General features: G+C 44.0%; 1 protein-coding gene across 3 annotated transcripts in view; it reads left to right on the top strand.

The window, feature by feature from the left end:
• Positions 1–619: 619 nt before the first annotated feature.
• The window catches only part of LOC128696314 (uncharacterized), a 47,194-nt gene continuing 26,361 nt past the window's right edge, over positions 620–21,452 (top strand). The window contains exons 1-7 of one of the 3 annotated variants that reach the window (XM_070092336.1): positions 620–1,575; positions 2,348–2,369; positions 8,616–8,861; positions 9,523–9,620; positions 11,359–11,472; positions 13,055–13,192; positions 15,326–15,451. In XM_070092336.1, the coding sequence (XP_069948437.1) occupies positions 1,559–1,575; positions 2,348–2,369; positions 8,616–8,861; positions 9,523–9,620; positions 11,359–11,472; positions 13,055–13,192; positions 15,326–15,451 (761 nt within the window). In that variant the 5' untranslated portion in view covers positions 620–1,558. The remainder of the gene's footprint in view (positions 1,576–2,347; positions 2,370–8,615; positions 8,862–9,522; positions 9,621–11,358; positions 11,473–13,054; positions 13,193–15,325; positions 15,452–21,452) is intronic. The other 2 variants (XM_070092339.1, XM_070092337.1) reach the window with 2 other exon arrangements.

Genomic DNA, 21,452 nt, shown 5'->3' on the forward strand with positions numbered 1-21,452 from the left:
CAGGGACCTGGCACTGTCGTCAACCTCAAGGGCCCCTTTGTTTATCCCAGTAGGGGGCACACTAGCCATATCTTGGTCCGACGGTAGTGAAACAGTTGTCAACTGAGTAGAGACAGGAGGGGGTCCCTCCCTATGGGGCGAACGACATCTCAGTCGAACCCCCCATAAATGGGCCACACAACACTGCCTGATGGAGAAGACAATGACAACTCAAGCACACAAGAAAAGAAAGAATGTGAAGCAGAGCCTAAACAGGGCCTACACCACCAATAAACAACTGAGGAACCTTCAGAAGACACGTCCACACTCCACCAATGCCAGCTGAGCTCTCCCACCATGTGTTGGCGCCCATGACATACCAAGCTGTTGTTGTTAAGGACCCTGAGAGGTGGTGCAGTATTATCCTGCTGCTGCTCCCCACAGGAACAGTATCACTACAAACAGTGCTGGGAGAGGTGAGAGAACAGTGCTGGGATTGGTGAGAGAACAGTGCTGGGAGAGGTGAGAGAACAGTGCTGGGAGAGGTGAGAGGACAGTGCTGAGAGAGGTGAGAGAACAGTGCTGAGAGGTGAGAGAACAGTGCTGGGAGAGGTGAGAGAACAGTGCTGAGAGAGGTGAGAGAACAGTGCTGGGAGAGGTGAGAGAACAGTGCTGGGAGAGGTAAGAGAAGTGCTGTGAGAGGTGAGAGAACAGTGCTGAGATGCTGTATAGTCCTTGTGGCTTAGCGCTTCTTTTTTGATTATAATAATAATAACAGTGCTGAGAGAGGTGAAAGAACAGTGCTGGGAGAGGTGAGAGAACAGTGCTGGAATAGGTGAGAGAACAGTGCTGGAATAGGTGAGAGAACAGTGCTGGAATAGGTGAGAGAACAGTGCTGGGAGAGGTAAGAGAAGTGCTGTGAGAAGTGAGAGAACAGTGCTGGGAGAGGTGAGAGAACAGTCCTGGAAGAGGTGAGAGAGCAGTACTGGAAGAGGTGAAAGAACAGTCCTGGAAAAGTTGAGAGAACAGTCCTGGAAGAGGTGAGAGAACACTGCTGGGATCAGGAATACTTGGAGAGGGAGGTGAAAGAGAGCAGTACTGATAGAGTGAAGTGAGAGTAGTGCTGAAAGAGAGATGAGAGAGGCATGTTGGGAGAGGGAGATGTATGAAAGAGAGAGAGGCTGGGAGAGGGATCTGTACTAAAGAGAGGCTGGGAGAGGGAGATGTATTAAAGAGAGAGAGAGAGGGGCTGGGAGAGGAAGATGTATGAGAGGGAGAGGGAGGTGGGAGAGTATGCCTTATGAAATATTTAGTTCTGCGGGAGACACCGCCAGTGTCGCACGAGGTCTTGGATCACTTATGAGGGTCCGGAACCACTCACGTGATATTAAGACCACCCTCGAACGCAAAGAAGGCTCCCGTAACTCCAGACTTCTTACGTAGCCCCAGACTTCTTTCGTAGCCCAAGGCACTCAAGAGGTTCTGCAGTGGCTTCAGTACCCGGCATTACCCCCGCAGGAGGTCCGAAACATATCGAGACAATCTCCCAACTCAGTTTTTATCTCGAAGTGCGTCGAGGATGGACATAAACGAAATGTGAGCCGAAGTTGTTTTAATTATGTGACTTGTCTCGTGGGTTTGTTGGTGTCTCACGGTGTCTTGTGCACCTCAATAATTTGGTTCAACGTTAATATCTTTATTATACATCTCTTTCCCATCCTGTGGGAAGTAGCCAAAAGATTAACTACTAGTACTATATTCTCTTCGAGCAATAAACTCTAATGGATCATAAATTCTTGTGTAATGAGATTTAATTAGATTTGATCCCATATAGATATATTTTGTCCAGAAACAGACAATACATACACTGTGAGTGAGCAGCTCTCAGAAATTTTGTATGATTGATTACCTACAGTCGTCCATAATACTACCCAGAATTCAACATCTGAAGATGGCTGCTCTTCGAATTCCTCATAAGATTACTGAGGCACATAATGGCTCCAGGGATTGGGCCCCAAAGTTTTGATAGATATTTAAGTGAGCAGCTGAATACAGCATTGCATAAGGTGTACATAGGTTAATTTTTTTTATTAACAACGTGCTCATATCACGATAAAAAAAATCTGAGTGTTCGAGAGTTGTTTCCTAAGCACTGTTTGTCTTTAGCTAATGGTAGTATGTTTGACGAGAATCAAATACACTTTCTTGGAATAATGACTCGACACACTATAACGTAAGAATTAAAGAAATTTCTGGTATTTTGCAGCTTAAAACTAGAGCCTTTCAAGTAATACTTATTTCTATATATAGGTTAGTATATATATTTTTTCACTATTTAATATATACCACTCCTCCATGCTGCAACCAGGGGAGTGCATCATGACTACTTGGTAAGTCACTCGCTTCATCTCCCACTCATGTCCTGTTGCAGTATGTTTGCGTGCTTCAGTTTCTGAACGAGCTAAGCAACATATAATTTAATCATCATGACGTTATATTAGAGTAGAGCAATGTATTTTCAGATAAACTAAATTAGTCAACATTTACTCAGAGTTAATCGCTAATAACCAACATACATGAACGGGAGAATAAGATTGTTTGTATAGTTGGAAACAATAATTTTGTTATGTATGGCGTAAGGTTTGAATGCGCGCGCGCGCGCACACACACACACACACACACACACACACACACACACACACACACACACACACACACACACACACGGGGCCAGGAACTGTGACTCGACCCCTGTAAACACAAATAGGTAATTACACATACACTGTGCAGCAGCAGCTCATGTGAACGATAATCTACTGTGAACCAGCAATTCATGTGAATGGTAGTTTACTGTGCACCAGCAGCCTGTGGCCTGGTGGCCAAAGCTCTGGCTTCACACGGCGAGGGTCTGGGTTCGATTCCCGGTGAGGATAGAAACATTGGGCGTGTTTCCTTACATCGGCTGTCTATGTTCCCCATCAGTAAAATGGGTACCTGGGTGTTAATGGACTGGTGTGGGTCGCATCCTGACAAAGCTGACCTAATTTGCCCGAAGTGCTCAGCATAACAAGCGGCTTTCTATATAGCAGTATGCGAAACACCAACGTCAAAGACCTGGGAGTGATCATGTCGGAGGATCTCACCTTCAAGGACCATAACATTGTATCAATCGCATCTGCTAGAAAAATGACAGGATGGATAATGAGAACCTTCAAAACTAGGGAGGCCAAGCCCATGATGACACTCTTCAGGTCACTTGTTCTATCTAGGCTGGAATATTGCTGCACACTTACAGCACCTTTCAAGGCAGGTGAAATTGCCGACCTAGAAAATGTACAGAGAACTTTCACGGCGCGCATAACGGAGATAAAACACCTCAATTATTGGGAGCGCTTGAGGTTCCTAACCCCTCAAGGAAGGCTCCTTGACGCTGGTGAGGGGCTCTTGATCTAGGGAATTGGATCTGTGCTCCAGTTGGATCTGTGCTCCAGTTCCCTGAATTAAGCCTGAATGCCTTCCATCCCCCCATAGGCGCTGTATAATCCCACGGGTTTAGTGCTTCCCCCTTGATTATAATAATAATAATTGAGGTTCCTAAACCTGTATTCCCTGGAACGCAGGAGGGAGAGATACATGATTATATACACCTGGAAAATCCTAGAGGGACTAGTACCGAACTTGCACACGAAAATCACTCATTACGAAAGCAAAAGACTTGGCAGACGATGCACCATCCCCCCAATGAAAAGCAGGGGTGTCACTAGCACGTTAGGAGACCATACAATAAGTGTCAGGGGCCCGAGACTGTTCAACTGCCTCCCAGCACACATAAGGGGGATTACCAACAGACCCCTGGCAGTCTTCAAGCTGGCACTGGACAAGCACCTAAAGTCAGTTCCGGATCAGCCGGGCTGTAGCTCGTATGTTGGTTTGCGTGCAGCCAGCAGCAACAGCCTGGTTGATCAGGCTCTGATCCACCAGGAGGCCTGGTCTCAGACCGGGCCGCGGGGGCGTTGACCCCCGGAACTCTCTCCAGGTAAACTCCAGGTAGGACTGTATATCTTGTACATGTACTTGTAGAAATAAATATATTATGTTATATTATTATAATGGTAGTTTACCCCTGCACCAGCAGCTCGTGTGAATAATACAACTATTACAGACCTAGTTGATATCATTAACATATATAGAAAGCCCCTGGTTATGCAGAGCACTTCGGGCAACTTAAGTTAATCTTTACATGTAAACACTGTATGGCTTATATTGTCTTGATTATTATTATTATTATAATCAAGGGGGAAGCGCTAAACCCGGAGGATTATACAGCGCCTGGGGGGGGATGTGGAAGGCATTCAGGCTTAATTTGGGGAACTGGAGCACAGATCCAATTCCCTAAATCAAGAGCCCCTCACCAACATCAAGGAACCTTCCTTGAGGGGTATATTGTCTTGAGAGATCCGTGAATAGTCAAGCGGTGGCGTAGTCCGTCGCCGTGACAACCACAATGAAGCTAGCCTTGGTCCTTCCTCTCTGAATAATTGGAGGAGAACTGTGCTTAATGACCGGGAACAGATCCTCTTACATGTTGTCATTCCCTGCTCTCTCTAACGCCCTTCCTCTCATTAAAGACTTCAGGGCTTTCAATTTTCTAATTAATCGTATTACATTTATCTTCTCATTAGCGTATCTTGTAGGTCATCAATGTCAACCACCTTTGTGAATGACTCCCACGACCTTTTTTTGTTACATCTTTTCCTGTGGCAGAGGGTTCCACTCAGGCGGGCGAGATGTGTTAGCAAGTCTCGTTTTAGTCGTGTCGCTTCAGCAGCTAGTTTACTGTACCCCCAGAGCCGGATTAAGATTTTGTAGGTCTCTGGGCTACAAGTACTGTGAGGGGCCCCCAGTGATATTTTCAAAAGGAAAAATATTAAAGAAATATTAAATTTATTTTTACAAGGCTAACCATAATTAAAATTCAAACATTTGCTTTGCGTATTTTCTTGGAAATAAATTGTGAACACTTTTCACTTAATCTCTAGAGGCCTTCCAACTGGAGGAGGCCCCTGGGCTGCAGCCCCTAAAGTCCATACCTTAATCCGGCTCTGGATACCCCACTAAGTACAGTATAGTTACATTACAAAATTGGTATTACGGTCATTGCATATATTATAATTCCTTCATATAGCTAATGAACGCAATACAATATGGAGATACATACAAACTCACAAAACTTAAGTATGTTATTATCACTAAAACATTCATCATTATTGGGTTGCAGTCTCTTCAAAAACCATTCATCTAGTCGAAGCAAAAAAAAAAAAAATGGAGCCTCAAGATTTCAGATGTCTTATCATTAATAACGACGTGGTTTGCCATATCCTATAGGGTTTACGTTGAGGTTTACCTGGAGAGGGTTTCGGGGGTCAATGCCCCCGAAACCCGGTCTAAGTGAGACCAGGCCTCATGGTGGATCAGGGTCTGACCAACCAGGCTGTTACTGCTGGCCGCACGCAAGCTGACGTACGAACCACAGCCCGGTTGGTCAGGTACTGACTTTAGGTGCCTGTCCAGTACCTTCTTGAAGACAGCCAGGGGTCTATTGGTAATCCCTCTTATGTATGCTGGGAGGCAATTGAACAGTCTTGGGCCCCGGACTACTTATTGTGTTGTCTCTCAGTGTACTCGTGGCGCCCCTGCTTTTCATCAGGGAAATGTTGCATCTCCTGCCGAGTCTTTTGCTTTCTTAGGGAGTGATTTTCGTGTGCAGGTTTGGTACTAATCCCTCCAGGACCTTCCAGGTGTATATTATCATGTATCTCTCGCCTGCGTTCCAGGTATGTGAACAAATGGTTTAGAAAACCGACAGGTTGATAAACGAGACACTTGTGTAAAATTTGGGTATCTTTATTCTGGAACCTTTCGCCAGCCAGTGGCTTCTTCAGCCCAGTGCAGAGAAAATTGGAAAATAAGGAGTTTGTGGTGATCCCATTTTTTAATGGGCCTGAAAAAAATAGCATCACATCTTATGGTGTGAAATTTAGTTATCTGCAGAATGAACCAGTAGCCAGCGAAAGGCCCAGTCAATTGAAAAACCCTTCTTAATATACTTTTCAGGTGTCAATAACGTTTGAGTGCTCTCACGACTATTGTTAAAAAAAAAGTTTGTATTCCCATTTTTCATGACAAAAATTACCATCATTCTCATTCAACATCATGAACTTAGGTTGGTAGGTTTAAATATAAATTTATATAATTTAATCAGAGGACAATGATAAACCCGTAGGGTTGAAAATAAATGGTATAAAATACCTACATGAACCCGTTGGGTTCATGTAGCGCCTGAGGAATGGGAGGCAATTAGGTTCGAGTCAGAGGGATCAAGAGCCCCTCACCGGCATCAAGGTACCTTCCTTGAGGGATGGTAGGTTTAAAGCTTCTCAACATGAAGACATGTTTGACTAACCAAACACGTAACTGTAATTACCACTAGTCTAGAGCATACACACGAACCCACATGGAGACAATAAGATAATATATGCTCAAATGCTACAGTGCGACTCATATGTTGTTTTCACACAAGTCAGTCCATCTATCATCATTCCATCATGCAGGAGGAGCCACATGTCTATGGTGCATCCAACAAGATAAGCCGACTCTTGGATGTCACTACTGCCCGGCTCCGGCTGGGTTACAAGTATCTATGGCAGGTTAAATCACCACCACCAGATGTAGACCAAACGAAATGTAAACTTTGCCAGATGGACTATTGTCACACCCTGCGTCATTATGTACTGGAGTGCGATAAAATTAATGAATTTAGAAACAGCTCACTCAGAAATGTTCAAGAAATGGCAAAGTATTTTATCCACAGTGGTATATTACAGACCATTCTGGAGAAATACCATGACTTTGCTAGTTGTAAATAATGCATTACCATGTGTGTGTACTCACCTATTTGTGGTTGCAGGGGTCGAGTCATAGCTCCTGGCCCCGCCTCTTCACTGATTGCTACTAGGTCCTCTCTCTCCCTGCTCCATGAGCTTTATCATACCTCGCCTTAAAACTATGTATGGTTCCCGCCTCCACTACTTCACTTTCTAGGCTATTCCACGGCTTGACTACTCTATGACTGAAGAAATACTTCCTAACATCCCTTTGATTCATCTGAGTCTTCAACTTCCAATTGTGACCTCTTGTGTCTGTGTCCCATCTCTGGAACATCCCGTCTTTGTCCACCTCGTCTATTCCGCGCAGTATTTTATATGTCGTTATCATGTCTCCCCTGACCCTCCTGGCCTCCAGTGTCGTCAGGCCGATTTCCCTCAACCTTTCTTCGTAGGACAATCCCCGTAGCTCTGGGACTAGTCTTGTTGCAAACCTTTGCACTTTCTCTAATTTCTTGACGTGCTTGACTAGGTGTGGATTCCAAACTGGTGCTGCATACTCCAGTATGGGCCTGACGTAAATGGTATACAGAGTCTTGAACGACTCCTTACTGAGGTATCGGAACGCTATCCGTAGGTTTGCCAGGCGCCCGTATGCTGCAGCAGTTATCTGATTGATGTGCGCCTCAGGAGATATGCTCGGTGTTATACTCACCCCCAGATCTTTTTCCTTGAGTGAGGTTTGCAGACTTTGGCCATCTAAACTATATTGTGTCTGCGGTCTTCTTTGCCCTTCCCCAATCTTCATGACTTTGCATTTGGCGGGGTTAAACTCAAGGAGCCAGTTGCTGGACCAGGCTTGTAGCCTGTCCAGGTCTCTTTGTAGTCCTGCCTGATCCTCATCCGATTTGATTCTTCTCATTAACTTCACATCGTCCGCAAACAAGGACACTTCTGAGTCTATCCCTTCCGTTATGTCATTCACATATACCAAGAACAGCACGGGTCCTAGGACTGACCCCTGTGGAACCCCGCTTGTCACAGGCGCCCACTTTGACACCTCGTCACGTACCATGACTCGTTGTTGCCTCCCTGTAAGGTATTCTCTTATCCATTGCAGTGCCTTTCCTGTTGTGTGTGTGTGTGTGTGTGTGTGTGTGTGTGTGTGTGTGTGGGTGTGTGTGTGTATGTGTGTGGGTGTGTGTGTGTGTGTGTGGGTGTGTGTGTGTGTGTGTGTGTGTGTGTGTGTGTGTGTGTGTGTGTGTGTGTGTGTGTGTGTGTGTGTGTGTGTGTGTGTGTGTGTGTGCGTGCTTGTGTGTATGCATATATTTGTATGCTCGTGTGCATATGTCTGTGCGTGCGCCCTCATGTGTGTATGTGTGCGCGCGTGCTAGTGTGGGTGTATGACCCACTTAATATTTGTATTTATAACTCATTACAATTGTGACCAGGTGTGGACATATCAGTGGTTCATTACTTTGTAATTTGTTCATGGCTGTAACCATGTATAGGAGTGAGGCTGATTCATTACCTCTGTAACTTACCATGATTGTGACCAGATCTACCTGAAGTTCATTACCTTTGTAACTAGTTCAGCTATTATAACTTTGGGGTCCAGTCCCTGGACCCATTATGTACCTCTGTAATCTTTTGACTACCGCCCACAGGATGGGTATGGGGTGCATAATAAAGATATTAAACTAACTCGTGGCTTCATTTGTTCTCTATCAGAGTATCATCCTCCTCCCTCAGGATGAGGACGACGTCAGGAGCGATCAGAGCGACTTGTCAGCGTCAGCGACGGAGACTTCATCGTTGGTAACAGTCAAGGCTGGCTGCTGCAACTTTAACCCCGTGAGTGAGTCTGGCAAGAAGTGGCACCAAGTGCAAATGATCATGCTGCCCTTCATCCCCATCGCCGCACTCATCGTCCAGAATTGCTGGTTCATGTCCACCGTCGCCGAACACCAGAGGGAAATACAATTCCTCACATCTCAGGTAGACGTCTTTATATGCACACGTGTCTCTGATTGTAGCTTGTTGCAGTTATACCAGTCACTCTCTGGTCGTAGATACTTGTGACTGCAACGATATACGAATAACCGGCATATAAGAGAATGAAACTTATGTTTCGGTGCGTCGTCATAAGTTCCATTCTCCTATGTGCGGGTTATTTGTATAACTTGTGGACCTGTGAGTGCATCTCTGACTGTAACTGATGCTGTGCAGCCACAAATAAGGGAATACAGATAGGTAGCGTGTCTTCGCACGATTAGCAGATAGAGGATCGGGTTAGTTAAGATGCATGAGGGGCTAGTTTCTTGTGTATCCCCATGCTGACAGACATCGAGGCTCCACACGGCTTTAACGATTTATATAATAATAATAATAATAATAATACAGTAATAATAAAAGGAGCAATAACAGGCCAAAACATAGGTCACTATAACATGACACGGTTCATCTCACTACAGAAAAATGGTATAGTGATACCGACAACATGTGGAAAAAGACACTTAGGTACTATTCAGGACATTTATTACAGGAAACATTTCGCCACGAGTGACTTTTTCAGTCTTGAAGTCACTCGTGGCGAAACGTTTTCTCTAATAAATTTCTAGAACTGTACATAAGTGTCTTTTTCCACATCGCACTATAGGTTCACAGTACGGTGGACCTCGGGATGCTACTGACAGCACTACAGCTGGAGCGCGGAGATGTCGCCTATTACATCTTTTCTAACGGCACCAAACACAGGTAAACTGCAGATTGAGATTACACACTTTCGTGAACATAACGAATCGTGTAAATAAAGCTTCTTGTAGGTACTTAACCAGGTTGACTCGGATTAATTCCACACGACGCCTGGCTGACTCGGGCTCATCAATCAGTCATACGTGACGTCTAGCTGACGCTTACATGATCCTCCAAGACTCCTGGCTACAATTGGGTTCCAGTTCAAAATACGTCTGACAGACCTGGTTTGATCCTTCAAGACGTTTGGTTAACCGGGTTTGATTCTACTTTGGCTATGTATATAGTTACCTTAATTCTTGATTTAGGAATTCAGGTATTCTTGATATTAGTGCATTAGTGAATATCAAAAACTCACATGGAGTTGATAGACTTAGAAAAAAAAAAACTTTGTATTTATCGCTGTTAGTGTTTGAAGGTTGGTATATACATGGTCGTCATAAAGAACTAGCACAGGTTTTCTCTCCAGTGGAAGGAACCACGTTTACCCTTGAGTGACACCGCTGAAGCATTAACCAGTGTGCAAGAAGCCACCTTAACTTTTAATTACTGCTCCTAAACAGTGTCTCTTAATTATCATATTTTCGGACTATATATTTCTTACCAATAATATTGATTTAAATTTTCTATCAATAAAAAGTTTTAGTATTTCTGACAGGAAGAATTTATTTTCATAATATTTCCTGAATATAATGCAATTACGCTCATAACTGTGTATAATGTCACGCTCTTCTGTGGTAGTTTGTGTCCCACTCGGTCATTATTACTCATGTGTCACCGAGAGGAAATTATACTATGGTGTTTGAATTGTCACTCTTATGAGCAGACATGTTTGTAAACAAAATGCGTTACCGTAGCCTGACATCAGTATCATAAGGGCAATTAAGCAATTAGAGCTGTAGTGTACTAGTGAATTCTGAATAAAGTTAGGTAGAGTGTTTGTCTCACTTTTCAGGGAAGGAGAGTCAAGCCTCCACTTCATCTTGTTCTGAATGACTAATACGGGTTTCACATAAAGGTGTAATATATTACCCAAGTATCAGTCCATGTTTAAGAATTTTAACTTTTGCTAGCTGAGTATCTAACAATTTCTGTGTTGTGCTCTGATAGCATAGTAAACTTTATCACTGCTGAAAGGTAAGGAAACATCAAGCTACTGATGATACAACAAAATACTCCAGCGTTGTGCAGTTGTCACTGTCAAACCTGCAACTTTATTTAGAAACTTAAAATGTTCAAACTTTCACATTATGAGAATAAAGTTATTAAACAAATTACTTGCTGTATCATCAAGGCAATAATCGGTGGTCGAGATGTTATGCTGCTGCTCCTGTCGAAGTTCGAGACAACTTATTACAAGTCATCTATTTACTGCTAGAACATGGTACCAGGTGTAAGGATACTTGCATATGAGTTTAGACCGGGGATCGACATGTCTACACGGGTAATGCTTGATCCTAGGGCAGTGTTTTGAGATGTACACAGAACTTGTAACTGAGAGCTTTCCCAAGTGTTCAACTTCATTATTTTATTATTTACAAAATATTTTAATTTAGAAATAAGCTCAGTTCCTGAGAAGACACGATTGGCTTTTACATGGCTGACATGCTGAAAACCACCCCACACAAACTGATTCTGAATCAGGACATGAAGCATATGCACAAAATTGGTGTATAACATAACATATGCCGCCCGTGCTCTACATTAACATGGGTTACAAGGAAATATCCTAAATTTTAAGAATGAATGGAACAACCCAGAAGGATCAGTTGCCGGGCGACCAGACAATGCAGGCGAAGGATGGTCCTGCAAGTGACGACTACACTCCCTCACGTTCAACCACACCGAAGATCAGGTCAGACGAGTACTCTTCTTCCAGCGTATAGATGTGCCATGATCCTTCCTCAGCTTTGCTCGGTGTTCCTGGCTTACTTTTTTTTTCTAATTCTCAAAATTTCTCCATGTGTATGGATATGTGGTTTATTATGTTCGTCAGGGAAAAGAATCATGTGTCGCCGGTCTTAAGAATATGGCGACCCTCTGAATATCTTATTAGGAGCTACTTAAAGATTTCATGTATAAGGGACCAGGAAAGACAGGAGCACCAAATTTTCACTAAAAAGCTGAAATGTGATTTGGGAAAGGAATAGGGTGCTTGTGGAAGAAAGAAGTATTTTAATTTCCCACCATGGTATGAGAGCCAGTCAAACATAAAATGTAATGGGAGGTATGAACATTTATTGGGCTTCCCCAAGTCAGCAACTATTTGTTATCAGTCTTGCAATATGCCGTTTTCTCTGACATATTGCAACGAATTAAAATATTGTAGTTTCGTACTTCAAAACTTTCCTCTTACCTATCATTGCCTTAAAAATACTCATATTATATTCTTTATTTTTTCAGAGTTGTTCTTTTCTTACTTCATAGAGATTCGTAAAATTTTTGCGAAGAAGAGTGTTTTCCAAAATCCCCTTAACCTGAGTGTTCTCAGACATTAGCCTGATCAACATCGACCCAGGAATCCCTGACATTCCTCTACACACTTACCCAAGCCTATTACCCCGTCACCTCTAACGTATTCAGGTCAGCCAGCCAGTACATCCCCCTGACATCTTATCATAAATCATAATTTACAGTACTAACAAGTTGATGAGCAAGACACATGTGCAACACTTGGTATCTTTACTGACGAAACGTTGCAATAATAGTGATTATCTGCTAATAAGGCTGAGGGACTGATTACCTCAAACTACCTTTCCACTTCACCTAGTGTCTTCACGATTGCAATTCATCTCTGTATTCGACTGATGAAACCTGCAGCGCAGGTGGAAAAATTGCCAATAAAGTTACCTAGTGTTCTGTGTCTTACTCATCCCCTGACCTATTAAGGTTTTGCATGTGGCGACACGGATTATCGACTTTTTTTTTTGTCAGCCGTATTGGCCGTGAAGCTGCACTCACTACCTACACATACCGCGCATATATGAGACTTTTCTCTAAGCCTCTGCGATAGTTACTGCTTGTTGTGCTTTTCTGTGTAGTAATCGACAAGATGATCAGTGAAATTAATATTATACAGGTTCCCCAAGGATTTTGAAAGACGAACATGAATTTCTGCAGTGAGGCAGAGACTAGGAATTTGCAGAAAAATTTCCGCCCAGGAACGTGCCTTTTGCTGGTGAGTGGCTCTTGGTCCAGAGATTTTGAGCTACCCTTCCTTTCCTCGGATCAGCTCTGATTATCTTCCTTTAATACTTGGGTAAACACCAAGTGGAGGCCGTATCCTCTTAGGACTAGGCGGAATCTGCCCAGTTTTTATTGGAAAAGAATAAAGTGTTAAAAAAAAGTTATTGTAGTCGTAGCTATTAGGTTTAGCACTGAGAGAGGTGCTGTTGTTAAGGAAAGGAGTCCACTAACCTGGGACATGCACTCGCCAGGACCAACCTTCGAGACACTTTCCAACGCACTGACCACATCCTTGAGCAAGTGAACGCTTGGCCCAATTTCTCCGATATCACCACGAATACTCTCCTCGGATCTAAGCTCAGGTTTCAGATCAAACTTGAAGACCTCAGGTAAGCTATATAATGTAGATGCTTGGATGGAGGATGTAAAGAATTTTATAGGATGCAAGATAGGCTGTAATATTTAGTCATAATGCTAAATATTACAGCGTAGGGATTAACATTCATAATTTCAAGTACTCTGAAGGGAATCTGCTTTAGTCAAAGAATCTCCAGTACACGTGTATTTGTTTTACTTAATTTGTATATGTACTTCTTGATATTTGTAACATCTAGTAGAGCCTGTCTACCCTGGAGTTATGACATTGGTGTTTTGATTGTGTGTGGAAGGAAGACAGCCTTATCGTCATTAATGCAGTCTGACAACAAATTCAAGTAGTGTGCTTTATTTCCACTGGGCCCTTCCCTAGAATGTAATTCATGACACTCGCCTATGTTCACATTTACTGCTATGTGAACATGGACAGCATAGTCTCGCCTCACCTGAGACTTGAACCAGGGCCCTTTCCGTTGAGGTGACCGCACTCGACTATAAGCTGTAATGATGGCCTTGTTGATCGTATGGTTATGTTGATGGCTGTGTGAATAGATATGTATTCGTGTGGATGAGTGAATGTGTGGGTGTATAGGAGTGTATGTGGATGAATGTGTAAATGAATGGACTGTGAGTTCGACTCTGTTAATCTCGTCCATCTCACTAGGTTCTACATCCCTAAAGGCTCTGGAATTTACCCGTAAAGGTGTTACACTTTGGTTCAGTGACTGTCAGGGACAAAAATATAAAGTTCATTTGATTATGGTGTGCTCGTGTTACATGGTACTGGCTGATTTACATAATTATGCAGATGTAATCTGTTACTCCGAGGTCCGTGTCATTTTCCACATTTCTTTCTCAAATATATTATTTTTTTTCCATTACTGATTCTGTTATTTGTGTTTGTTTATAATTTATGTTCTTTCTTTTGTTTCTTTCATTTTTCCAATGAAGGAAGACCTCTCTCTGTACGTATTTTATCCGCACTTGTCTTGATTTCCAAAATTTTCCAACAGGACATAAATATTTACTAAATGAGAATAAGTAAATAACTTGTTTCTTTTAATGCCTATCCATGGGAAACAACAAATTATCTTCCGTAGTAAAATGCTTTTCATTTGTGCGATAACTGTACTCACTCACCTCACCTAGTTGAGGTTGCAGGGGTCGAGTCCTAGCTCCTGGCCCCGCCTCTTCACTGGTCGCTTCTAGGTCACTCTCCCTGAACCGTGAGCTTTATCATACCTCTGCTTAAAGTTATGTATGGATCCTGCCTCCACTACATCGCTTCCCAAACTATTCCACTTCTGACTACTCTGTGGCTGAAGAAATATTTCCTAACATCCCTGTGATTCATCTGTTTCTTCAACTTCCAACTGTGTCCCATCTCTGGAACATCCTGTCTTTGTGTGTGTGTGTGTGTGTGTGTGTGTGTGTGTGTGTGTGTGTGTGTGTGTGTGTGTGTGTGTGTGTGTGTGTGTGTGTGTGTGTGTGTGTGTGTACTCACCTAATTGTACTCCTAATTGTGGTTGCAGATTTATCATACCTCGTCTTAAAACTATGTATGGTTCCTGCCTCCACTACATCACTTGCCAGACTATTCCACTTCTTGACTACTCTATGCCTGAAAAAATACTTCCTAACATCCCTTTGACTCATCTGAGTCTTCAACTTCTAAATGTGACCCCTTGTTTCTGTGTCCCATCTCTGGAACACCCTGTCTCTGTCCACTATATCTATTCCTCGCAGTATTTTGTATGTCGTTATCATGTCTCCCGTAACCCTCCTGTCCTCCAGTGTCGTCAGGTGTGTGTATGTGTGTGTGTGTGTGTGTGTGTGTGTGTGTGTGTGTGTGTGTGTGTGTGTGTGTGTGCGTGCGTGCGTGCGTGCGTGCGTGCGTGTGTGCGTGCGCGCGCGCGTGTGCGTATGTCTGTTCATCTATTTATACTCAACGAGTTGTGCTTGACGGGGATTGGGGGGGGGGTGGCCGAGATTTGACTAATGGTCTCGTCTCATAACTTCAAAAATTGGCTAGCATTAACAGGTCCCTGGCTTCTTGGGCCCAGTCATACTTGCTCTTGAAACTGTGTATGGAGCTTGCCTCCGCTTGTTGACCACCCTAAGACTGGATGTTTGCATGTGAACGGCAGGCAGAAGATGAACGAGCATGATGATAATGTGGCTGATAAGATGGCGTGGTACAACTTCATCAACTACTGCATCATGGAGGCTATCATCTCTAACATCAAGGGCGCCAGCATCTCCAACGTCTGGAAGTGAGTATCCACCATTTTTCTGTTGTTCCAGCAACCACCACCACCATCATCATCATAAACACCATCAACCACCAACACCACAACAAATCAGCACCACCATCCATCACCACCTCCGCCTTGTTATGGCCTAGAGCCCTAGACTTACATTTCCTGATTCCGACTGATATATTCCCTGACCCAGGCTGTTATATATCCTGACCTAGGCTATTAGATTTTCCGAAAAGTTTGTTAAATTTCTGACCCAAGATGTTAACTTCAGTCAATAAAGTTTTTGGCGTGTGTATGTTAAAAAATATTCACGTCAACACTTAAAATAACAAGTAAATGTAAGTTAAATGTGTATTAAAAGAAAAACTGTAGTAGAGGTAGTAATTAAGAGATAACCAAATCGAAAGCTTCAGTTTTATTTGTATCACTTTAAGGGTATTGGTATCACGCTTTGTACCTTTAGTGGCACTGATATCACGCTGGGGTCGTCATGGTCCACTAACGATACTAGTGCTACACAATGAATACCACCGACTTTATCATCAAAAGGTCTACCACCGAATGTTTCACCAGAATATGGAATGTTTTACTCAGATCACCGAATACTTTTCCAAACATCTCAAGGCCTTACTTAGGCTACCGTGTACTTTACCAGACCAAATAATATTTTATCTAGATTACAGAATGCCTTACTTAAACCACCGAATATTCTACGATTGCCATCGATTTTAAAAAATAAGTTAAAGAAACAAATTTTAAATCAGAAACAATGACTTGACAATCCAGTTTATTTTTCTGCTTATTTTTTTTTCTCGACCTCATTGCACCGGCACTTGACTCCTTGAGAACTCAAGTTACTAGTTAATTCCGCACCAGGATGCCAGTGACAATGAGAGACCTTCCTTATACACACACACACTCGTGGAGGAGTCACGCGGTTTGAGCTCATGTTTTGGTGGTAATTTCTGACTGTGCCATAAAGGAATAGAGTGTGGGATATAGGCGTGTGCACGCATAAGAGTGCATATAATCACTTAAGCCCCGAAAAAAGGAAATATAAGTGATCACAGAAAAGAAAACAAAGGAAATAGTGGCTGAGTGTTTAATGGGGGCCGTTGGAAGGGTGAACGGTTGAGTCAGGCCTAAATAGTGTTGCCATAATAACGCAGTGGAGTATTTGAAGAATAAGTGCGACTCAAGACCAGGGAGATAAGAGATATGTATAGATGTGTCGGTAAATACAGTGAGTGAGTGAAAAAATTAGAAGAGCTAGAGACTATAGTGCATACAGGAAGTTAGTGGAAAAATTACCGAGAAGCATCAAACACCTTCAACTTCTGGGACAGGACAGACCGGCAACGTTGCTCCACTGCCAGCCGCAAGTAATATTTACTTAGTTTGAGTTGCATGGGGTCAATAGTACCTGTCTCTAGCTGGAATTGGGGGTCACTCTCCTCGAGCTATCAGAATTAGAATAAGCAGCATTTAATAGAATTTAGAGGTAGCGGCACATAGGCGAAGCCTAGTGTATTTATTTTTGAACGTAATTTTAAATGCATAAGACAGTACAGTGGGAACCAAGAGATCGGGTACATATGCAATACATATGTAGTACATACGTGGGAAATAAGGACTGTTTACATAAACATATCCAGACACACTAGGTGAGAGCAGGCTCTACTGTTAGGCACTTGAATAGCTGTAGCACACACACACACACATACAGAAACACACATATACAGGATTTCACACCTTCCTGTGAAGTGACCCTATAACCCTTCCTTTCCCCCCCATCTCTCTCCCTCTCCTCTCCTCTCTCTTCCTCTCTCTCTCTCTCTCTCTCTCTCTCTCTCTCTCTCTCTCTCTCTCTCTCTCTCTCTCTCTCTCTCTCTCTCTCTCTCTCTCTCCCCCCTTTCTCTCATCCTCTCTCTCTTCCTCTCTCTCTTCCTCTCACTCTTTCTCTTCCTCTCTCTCTCCCTCTCCCTCTTTCTCTTCCTCTCTTCCTCTCTTCCTCTTCTTTTTTCTCTCTCTCTCTTCCCTTGTCACTCCCCCCTCTCTCTTACCTTTTCCCTCTCTCTCACTTTCTCCCCCTTTTTCCCTTCTTTTCCCCTCCTTCTAGGCTCCCCTTCTCTCTCTTTCTCCCTCTCTCTCACTCTCTCCCCCTTTTCTTTTTCTCTTTCTCTCTCTCTTTCACTAAAAAAAAAAATGGTTGGGACTCGCAGGAATCAGGGATCAGATGACAATGGTACTGGTAGGGAGGAATGGATGGAGGAATAGTGGAAAAAGATAGAGCAAGAATGGGAGAGAAAATTAGGAGAGCTTTCTGAAAAAATGGAGAAAGAGCTCTCTGTGAAATGGGAAAAGAGGTTGGAGAAGGAGACGAAGAATTGGGAGGCACAAGTCAAAACTGCAGTAGCCATGGTAAAGGTCCTAGAATTTGAGGTAAACAGGCTGAAGCAAGTCTCAGGGGTAGTGACCAGAGAAGACACACCATACGAAGCTGAGAGGCTGAACAGGAAGGAAGGAGATATGAATTATGCTAAGGTCATATCAGCCTGCAAAGAAGGGCCAGGGAGTGGAAGGGAAGAGCAGATGGGTGCAGATGAAGAGGGAGATAGGTCGAATGCTGAGGCACAACCATGCTACCAAGAGCCACTGGAAAAATCAAGGGAGAAAATGACCACATACAGACAGGAACCAGAGTCACAGAGGGAAAGGCAATGGGAGGAGGAAAGGGCAAAATCAGTGATTATCCATGGGCTTTGGGAGAGAGAGGAAAGGACACACACTGAAAGACGGCAGGAAGAAAGAAAGGAGATTGAGAAAATCATCACGGAAATAGGGGGAGAAGACATGGATGAGATTGTAAATTTTCAGAGAATAGGGGGGTACTTGAAGGGGAGAAACCGACCGATCAAGCTGATTCTCAGGACAGAAACAGTGCGCAACAGGATCCTCCAAGAGAAACCACGGTTGAAAAGCTCGGAAGAGTACAAGAAGGTGTTCCTAGACAGAGACAGAACACAGAGAGACAGCAGCTGAGGGAGAGGACAAAAAAGCGAAAGGAGCTAGGAATGGAGACAAGGATGGAACCAGCAGAGGTCAGTCAGAGCAGAACAGAGCAGCAAGGGCAAGCACACACACAACTATCCTCAGAACCCCACAACCTATCACACCATCCTAACACACAATACAATCCATACCCACAGCTTCCACCCAACCCCCAACCATAGAATCCCACAGTATGCTACCAGGTCTCCCACCCCCACAGGCCCCCCAAACCACAGTGTTGGAAAGGAAACTGAAGGCATGGTACACAAATGCTAATGGAATAACAAACAAGTGGGAGGAGTGGCACGAAAGAGTCAAAGAGGCATCACCAGACATCATAGCGATCACAGAAACCAAGCTTACAGGTATGATAACAGATGCCATCTTTCCAGCGGGATACCACATCCTGAGAAAAGACAGAAGGAACAGGGGGGTGGAGGAGTGGCATTGCTGATCAAACATTGATGGAATTTTGATGAGCTGGAGAGAGGAGACAGCGGAGAAGAAAGTGATTACATAGCAGGAACGCTTCACTCTGGTGGTCCCAAGGTGATAATTGCAGTGATGTATAACCCATCACAGAACAGCAGGAGGCCAAGGCAAGAGTATGACGAGAGCAATAGAGCGATGGTTGACACACTGGCTGCAGTGGCCAGAAGAGCTCATGCATGCAGGGCAAAGCTCCTGAACATGGGCGACTTTAACCACAAGGAGATTGAATGGGAGAACTTGGAGCCACATGGGGGCCAAGATACATGGAGGGCTAAGATGATGGAGGTGGTACTGGAAAACTTCATGTACCAACACATAAGGGACACTACAACAGAGAGAGGAGAGGATGAACCAGCAAGACTGGACTTAGTATTCACCTTGAGTAGTGCAGATATTGAGGACATCACATATGAAAGACCCCTTGGGGCCAGCGATCATGTGGTTTTGAGCTTCGAATACACAGTAGAGCTACAAGTGGAGGGGGAAGCAGGAAGGCCAGGACAAATGAAACCAAACTACAGGAAAGGGGACTACACAGGAATGAGGAACTTCCTGAATGAGGTTCAGTGGGACAGAGAACTGGCAGGGAAGCCAGTTAATGAGATGATGGAATATGTAGCAACAATGTGCAAGGAGGCTGAGGAGAGGTTTGTACCCAAGGGTAACAGGAATAATGAAAAAGCCAGGATGAGCCCATGGTTCACCCAAAGATGCAAGGAGGCAAAAACCAAGTGTGCTAGGGAATGGAAGAAATATAGAAGGCAAAGGACCCAGGAGAATAAGGAGAGCAGTCGTAGAGCCAGAAACGAATATGCACAGATAAGAAGGGAGGCCCATCGTCAATATGAAAACGACATAGCATCAAAAGCCAAATCTGACCCGAAGCTGTTATACAGCCACATCAGGAAGAAAACAACCGTCAAGGACCAGGTAATCAGGCTAAGGAAGGAAGGAAGGAGGAGAGACAACAAGAAATGACCATGAAGTATGTGAGGAACTCAACAAGAGATTCAAAGAAGTGTTCACAGAGGAGACAGAAGGGGCTCAAGAAAGATGGAGAGGTGGGGTACACCACCATGTGCTGGACACAGTACACACAACCGAGGAAGAAGTGAAGAGGCTTCTGAGTGAGCTAGATACCTCAAAGGCAATGGGGCCAGATAACATCTCTCCATGGGTCCTGAGAGAGGGAGCAGAGGCGCTATGTGTACCCCTAACAACAATATTCAATACATCTATCGAAACAGGGAGATTGCCCGAGGCATGGAAGACAGCAAATGTGGTCCCAATCTTTAAAAAAGGAGACAGACATGAAGCACTAAACTACAGACCAGTGTCACTGACATGTATAGCATGCAAAATCATGGAAAAGATTGTCAGGAGAAGAATGGTTGAACATCTAGAAAGGAATGATCTCATCACCAGCAGCCAACATGGTTTCAGAGACGGGAAATCCTGTGTCACAAACCTACTGGAGTTCTATGACATGGTGACAGCAGTAAGACAAGAGAGAGAGGGATGAGTGGATTGCATTTTCTTGGACTGCAAGAAGGCGTCTGACACAGTACCACGCAAAACAGTGCAAAAACTGGAGGACCAAGCAGGGATAACAGGGAAGGCACTGCAATGGATCAGGGAATACTTGTCAGGAAGACAGCAGCGAGTAATGGTACGTGGCGAGGTGTCAGAGTGGGCACCTGTGACCAGCGGGGTCCCACAGGGGTCAGTCCTAGGACCAGTGCTGTTTCTGGTATTTGTGAACGACATGACGGAAGGAATAAACTCCGAGGTGTCCCTGTTTGCAGATGACGTGAAGTTGATGAGAAGAGTTCATTCGATCGAAGACCAGGCAGAAATACAAAGGGATCTGGACAGGCTGCAGACCTGGTCCAGCAACTGGCTCCTGGAGTTCATTCCCACCAAGTGCAAAGTCATGAGGATTTGGGAAGGGCAAAGAAGACCGCAGACGGAGTACAGTCTAGGGGGCCAGAGACTACAAACATCACTCAAGGAAAAAGATCTTGGGGTGAGTATAACGCCAGGCACATCTCCTGAAGCGCACATCAACCAAATAACTGCTGCAGCATATGGGCGCCTGGCAAACCTCAGAACAGCATTCCGACATCTTAATAAGGAATCGTTCAGGACCCTGTACACCGTGTATGTTAGGCCCATATTGGAGTATGTGGCACCAGTTTGGAACCCACACCTAGCCAAGCATGTAAAGAAACTAGAGAAAGTGCAAAGGTTTGCAACAAGACTAGTCCCAGAGTTAAGAGGTATGTCCTATGAGGAGAGGTTAAGGGAAATCAACCTGACGACACTGGAGGACAGGAGAGATAGGGGGGACATGATAACGACTTACAAAATACTGAGAGGAATTGATAAGGTGGACAAAAACAGGATGTTCCAGAGACTGGACACAGCAACACGGGGACACAGTTGGAAGCTGAAGACACAGATGAATCAA

This window comes from Cherax quadricarinatus, chromosome 39 (assembly GCF_038502225.1).
Source record: "Cherax quadricarinatus isolate ZL_2023a chromosome 39, ASM3850222v1, whole genome shotgun sequence".
NCBI classification, from domain to species: Eukaryota; Metazoa; Arthropoda; class Malacostraca; order Decapoda; family Parastacidae; genus Cherax; species Cherax quadricarinatus.